Source organism: Malurus melanocephalus, unplaced genomic scaffold (genome assembly GCF_030028575.1).
Source record: "Malurus melanocephalus ecotype Western Australia unplaced genomic scaffold, MMel_1.1 scaffold_122, whole genome shotgun sequence".
In the NCBI taxonomy this organism is placed as follows: Eukaryota; Metazoa; Chordata; class Aves; order Passeriformes; family Maluridae; genus Malurus; species Malurus melanocephalus.
The window spans coordinates 1,244,016-1,250,188 of NW_026623354.1; the positions used below are offsets into that span (position 1 = coordinate 1,244,016).

The 6,173-nt window shown below is 34.1% G+C and overlaps 1 protein-coding gene across 2 annotated transcripts in view; it reads left to right on the forward strand.

Annotated features, from left to right (window-relative positions):
- ATRNL1 (attractin like 1) overlaps positions 1-5,901 on the forward strand; it is a 415,015-nt gene extending 409,114 nt beyond the window's left edge. For both annotated transcript variants that reach the window (XM_057370287.1, XM_057370289.1), the window contains one exon: positions 1,417-5,901. In XM_057370287.1, the coding sequence (XP_057226270.1) occupies positions 1,417-1,541 (125 nt within the window). In that variant the 3' untranslated portion in view covers positions 1,542-5,901. The remainder of the gene's footprint in view (positions 1-1,416) is intronic.
- The last annotated feature ends 272 nt before the right edge of the window (positions 5,902-6,173 follow it).

Below are 6,173 nucleotides of genomic sequence, written 5' to 3' on the forward strand. Positions count from 1 at the left end.
TTTAGCATAGTCCCTAGCTGTTGAAGACGGGATCACATGTAAGCAATCATCAAAATGTTATTTAGGTTTTATCCCTGAATTTGCTGATACCAGATACTGCTTAAACTTTAAAGGTACCTCAAAGATTTCAACAATTTAATTTGTTAAAGTCCAATTTAAGGCATCACTGGCTCGTGCCAGGAAATATCTGTGTATGTGAGGAAAAAAAAAAAACCAACTTGATTCATCTTGGCTCTAACATATCCTGAAATGTATCAATGATTATTGTACTTAGCATTTTACASTATCATGCATTTTTAAAAAGCTGGATGCACATTAATTAATTCTTGCARCTTTTTTCTGAGTTAAGAAAGGTAATGTTGCAGTGTGCAGTAGATTTTTTTGGGATACTTGAACTGAATCTGACCATATATCATGTACTAAGGAAGAAGACTGTAGCAGCGCTTATTAGTAAAAAAACATTTTTGAGCAGTTTCTTAGTAGATAAGTGCTGTAATGAGGGATTGCATGAGAAGTATTGGAGAACTGGATTTGTGTGATAGATAAATTGAGTTGGATATTTGCTCGAGATAAAAAATAGACACTGCCTGTTAGACCTGGCCAAAAGTATTTTCAGAGGTTTCCTTAGAGAGTGGTGTTGTTGGTGGTTGGAGAATGAGATGTTTTTGGCATCATGGAGAACCAGCACCATCCTTACCTACATTTTGGATGTATGTAGATCTGGGCTTTTGTGATATTGTTGCAATAGAACATATGAACTATGTGACTACTCCTAATTTATTAAATTTCAATATCACCTGTGTGAATTWAAAAAATTGGAACTACCATGTATTGTGTTGTCAATCACAGCATTTCAGAAGTCAGTAATTTCTAGAAAGTATGCAGCAGCAAGCAAATAAAAGAGTAAATTATGAAACTATTAATTTCTTAGGTCTAGAGGGRAAGTGATTCAAGGAGTAGCAAAGGCAAATATTCAGGGGTACAGTGTTATCCTAAATGCAGTTTCTGTTTCTTTTTTTTTTTGATGTTATAATTTTATCCATTTCTAATTGCAATGCACAAAGATTTGATATGAGAAAATCCATGTCAGAAATCTGCTAGTCCACATAGAAAATGGTGATAGGGAGAGGTCATGCTAATACCATATAGCAAATCAATAAGACACATAAATGGAACTCAGTTCTCTTGATTTCCAGTCTGGTTTCTTAACTGCATCTTTTTTCCTTCCACTGTTTCTTCACTGTTACCAGGTAGCATTTAAGAAAGTGAGAACTTGTTATCTGACTTTGAAAAAAACCTGAACACTTCTGGGAAAGTACAAAAACTTGGCCTGAGAGAAACCATCACGCTGCTCTGGAATTCTTCTCTGGAAAGCTGAGCATTAAATTTTATTTTTCCTTTTTTTTTATCTTGCAGGTCTTGCAATTGCGAGTGCTCTGATAGACATTTCTCAACAGAAGCCTGCGGACTGTAAAGATAAGAGTTCAGGAGTCAGAAATCGAAAACATCACCTTTCAACACGTCAAGGAACTTGTGTCTGAGATTCAAAACCTACAATTGTATATTCTGTAATGTTTTCTTTTTAAATGGCTTCCATTGAAAGCTACACTACAGCCTCAGTTTTTATGGAGGCAAATCTATGAACGAACACATGAGGTACTCACTGTGCTCTGTTATAGTCACGCAGTCTGCTATCCCCCAAAGCAGAACAAACTTGTGGTAGGTATGAGTACGCTTGATGAGCTTTAAAATAAAAAGTGTGGATCCTGGTTTCAACAAAATATGAAAYAAAACACCCAGTGTTCTTAATCCTGAACGTATCAGAGTAAGGAAAATCCTTGAACAGAAGTAGGAAAAATTGAAAAATGTTACTTTTTTTTTTTTTTTGTAATGTAGAAGCAAACTCTGTAATTAAAAACTGAGCAAATTCCAAGAAACAAAAGGAAATTTTTGTATAGCTTAATGTAACAATAGGAACTGTACCGTTCTTTCCTTGTAATCAGCATTAGAATTTCTTTCCAGCAAGCAGGAACTAAAGAGGATCATTTGGATTTAGGGGTTCTTTTATCATTGCCCAAAACAGGTAGGCAACTTTTGGATTTAGCAAGGGTGTAATATTTGAAATATAATTCCATTAAGTACTGTGATTTGAGCATTTCATGATTATTTTTCTTTGCATTGAAAAAACTCTTAATCTGGGCTGCAGAAGAGTGATGGGTGGGCWTTCATGTTTCTGTACCTCAGAGTTTATCCTGAATTAGGGATGATGTATTTTACAGAGGGTCCTCCATGCCAGCTAATTAATTAACAAAATTAATTGAGCATGGAAAAGCTCCTTTTGCAGTAAAATTTCCTTTTTTTTTGTTCCAAGAGAGTCTCCAAGATAGCAAATCTAAGGAGAGTTGAATGTGCTGTTATTCAACGTGCTCCCACTTCAATATTGAAATTTGCTATATATTGTCCTGAGCTCCAAGCAGAAGAAATGAATCCCAGTCAGCACTTTGGATCTTGTTTTTATAATGAAGTACGAATATATTTTTCCTCACAACTGCAGAATTTCATCTCAMTGYCACTTTAGCACCTGTTAAGKAATTAGGCAATATAAATAAATAAATGTTTAGAAACCCGACATTACTTCTCAAATTCAAGAACCAGTATGGAACCTCACACAATTTGTACTCATCATCACAAAGCAGATGGAAGAGTTTCCTTCCTGAAGAACTTCAGTCTTTTGGGGACTCAGTAACCACAACAGATAGCCTGGAAACCAACTTTGACACCCTCGGCCTTTTTATTTACTCAAAATTCATGAACATGTAAAAGAGTAAGAGAATGCTGAGGGACAGGTAGCAGATGTGTCATATTCTCATTTATGCATTGCACACGGACAGAGTGTAATATGAMACCAGTAGTTTTGTACAAGCTTGTTGAAAGTATAGTTTTCTCAACTCCAAATTTGCCACCATCCTAGTRCAGCAGAGTGATACAGAGGTATAAATGTCTCATGTAATGATAGACTTTTGGTAAATATGAAAGATATAAAAAGATAATTGATGTTTACTACTATATATGTATTTTTATGTTCTTTTTATTTCAGGAAGATGGTGACATTTTACTGTTTATAGTTGACTACATAGTTACTTGCATGCCATGGTGGTGCAGTAGCAGTAATAAAGCCCTGTTGTGAGTTGTGTTTATTTCCTAAAGCCATTCATACATAGAAGTACTCAGCTTAATTTGGATGAGGACTAAATGTAAAAATAATTATAAAAAAGGAACAATTGTACAGTATGTAGTTATATCTTATACAGGAKTATTAGGTTGCATCTAACCATGACTGCTCTATTGTTTTGATAAATTATGCACTTATGGATTATGGTATAATTATTTCTTATACTGGCATGATTGTTTCAATATTTTCATATCTTAAAATAAGATTATTATCTTAAAATAATGCCATCACAATYTTGTGACTTTTATTGCCTATTCTGACCTCATATAACATAAAACTTTGAAAATTCATTTTTAAAGGTTCTGTTGGGAACTTTGAACCAGTGCTACTTAGCGTAGTGAAAAAAAATTGTCCTTTGAAAACAACCCTTTCTGCCAGTTTTAAAGTTAATCTGTTTGAGTGAATATAAACCAATGGGACTGGTTTACATGRTGCACACACTTAGGGAAAAGAAAGAGCCATTTGTCTGGGATATATTCCAAACTCTGTGTTATCCCCAACCTAAACATTTCACATAAGAAATACACAGCGTGTGTTTCATGAATGTACTGGAAACCCATCCACAGAAAGAACCATCCAGTCCTGCAGGAGAGTTTGGACTGTGCTCACTCATACAGGATTACATCCCTCTGTGTCTGAACCAGAGTTTGAAAAAATACTTGAAAAATCAGGTGTGAGTTTTAAAGGGATTTAGATATTTTATTGAGACTCTGAAGATAGGCAAATAGCGATCAGCCATTTTACTGTGCTTTCAGGTTMAAATGTTATTTTATTGTACAAGAAAAGCATGTTTGTCATGGGATCATTCAGCATTTCCCTTCACTCTGAGAATTTCTTTTCTAAAGTGTCTCTCTTCTCCCAGGATCCCTGATTGCATGTAAATTAGTAAATTCATGTAATAATTAAGGAAATAAAAATAATTATATAATGGCCACAGTTAAATACGAGAAGTTTGCGAACACATCTTATACCAAAGCTTTCTTTTTGGAAGGTATAAATAGCATAAATGTCTGATAACTACATTTTGTTAGTTTTGACAAGTGCAAACTTTTTGGTATCAATGGCTGTAYATCAGATGAGATGTTTTATGAACAGTCATGTTATGATTGCATCAAGAAAAGGCCGTAYTTTTTTTAAACCCTATCCTCCAATTTATCTTCGGAACCCTTTCTTAGAGTCAGAAAATGTTGAATGGCCTGTTTTAAATGTGATTTATATTGGATGAAAAATAAATGAGTAAATGCTGTTCTGGTAAGGRAACCCCAGTGAAGTTCTGATTGTCAGGATTCAACCTCCTCCTCCTCAGTCTGCGGATTCTTCTGAGGGAAACTCAGCAGTTATGAATTCCTGTTCCAAATATGAGATAAATTGTCCATGGTAACATGGGTTTATTACTTCAGTTCTTCTTTGTACCTCTATATTTATATAAAATCCTGGAAATACTTAAATCGAATTTGTGCATGCTTCAGAATATTTGCTTGCATTCATTACATTCCTATGAAATGTAATGAAATGTTTGTGCACCTGTACCAAAAAAAAAAGTTATCTGTGTGTTGCCACTATTAAAAGTATTTATTAGAAAAGGTCAAATTCTTGATAGGCATGAATATACCRTTAATAAGGACCATTCAGATTCATTTGAGTTGAGAATTTTCATAGCTGGCTGCTCTTTTTTTCTGCACAGAGTTTCCTCTCATCTTCCCAAATCAAACACATTTTGACAATTTCAGATTGGGGTGTGGAATTCATTATGTGGAAAATCTACAGCAATAATTATTTTCTAAATAATCTAATGTAGAGGCTGGAATCCTGATGGTAAGAATTTTAGTTTGGGTTCACTTTAACAGATGTTTGATCTTCATGCATAATAACTTTCCTAGTATTCATATAAATTATAAAATCATTATGTACCTAATTTCATTACCAGTTTTTTAAAAAACATCTGAAAGCTTTCTTGACAATAAAGAAAAAATCTCTGTTAAAGGTAATTAACAACCCCTCTTTTTTATAAGCGAAGTTGTCCTGTTCTGAATGTTTATCATTACCAGGGAAAATAAAATAAATTAACAGTATTTTTTTCCAGTCTCTAAGGTGCAACATTTCCTGAAAAACTGTACTTTGCTGATACTCATTTCAGATCTAGAATGAAGCATGGGATACCTAAAGCTATTTTAGGTGCTTAGAACAAATAATAACAAGACCAGTGATGTCTACAGCTGGCCAGAACTTCCCATAATATCTTCATTTGTACTTCCTCATTAAATACCAATGAAGAAGGACAAAGCTGACAAAAATAGGCATTGCAGAATCTGTATTGGTGTAACTCAGGGCTGTATGTGTTTTCAGCTTTTCCTTGTTTAATGCTATTTTGCTTTCAGAATGAATGTTTATATTTCTGCCTGTATGGCCACATATGGCCATTTCTGTGGCTACAGGTAATTCTTATTTGAAAAATGGTCTTGTGTATACAGCTGAAATTCTAGTGGCTCTCTGAAATGTATTGTGAGGCTGAAAAGGGACTGATATTACCCCAGGCATGGTGCCTTGGAACAAAACATTTCTGTGCCCTCACTGATACGTTAAAAACTGCCTTTTTCTGAAGTGAGAAAGCAAGGGTAGGACTGATGGGCAAAGCAATTAATTATTTTTAAAGCAAATCTGTGTAAGTGTGTGTGCATATGTGTGTATATATACGTATATATATATATATATATAGGATTATGTAGTTGGTTTCACAGCTGATCTAAATCAGAACATTCTCTCAGTTTCCTCACGCATTCTCACATATTATATTGAATAATATGAAGACTTACTCAGTGATTGTTTATGTACATAATAGCAACCATTTCTACAGAAATTAAGTCTGAAATGTGTTTGTACTTCTGAGTGAGGATATAGAAGTGTGCTTGAAAATACTGTATAGAAAATCTTATCAATTATG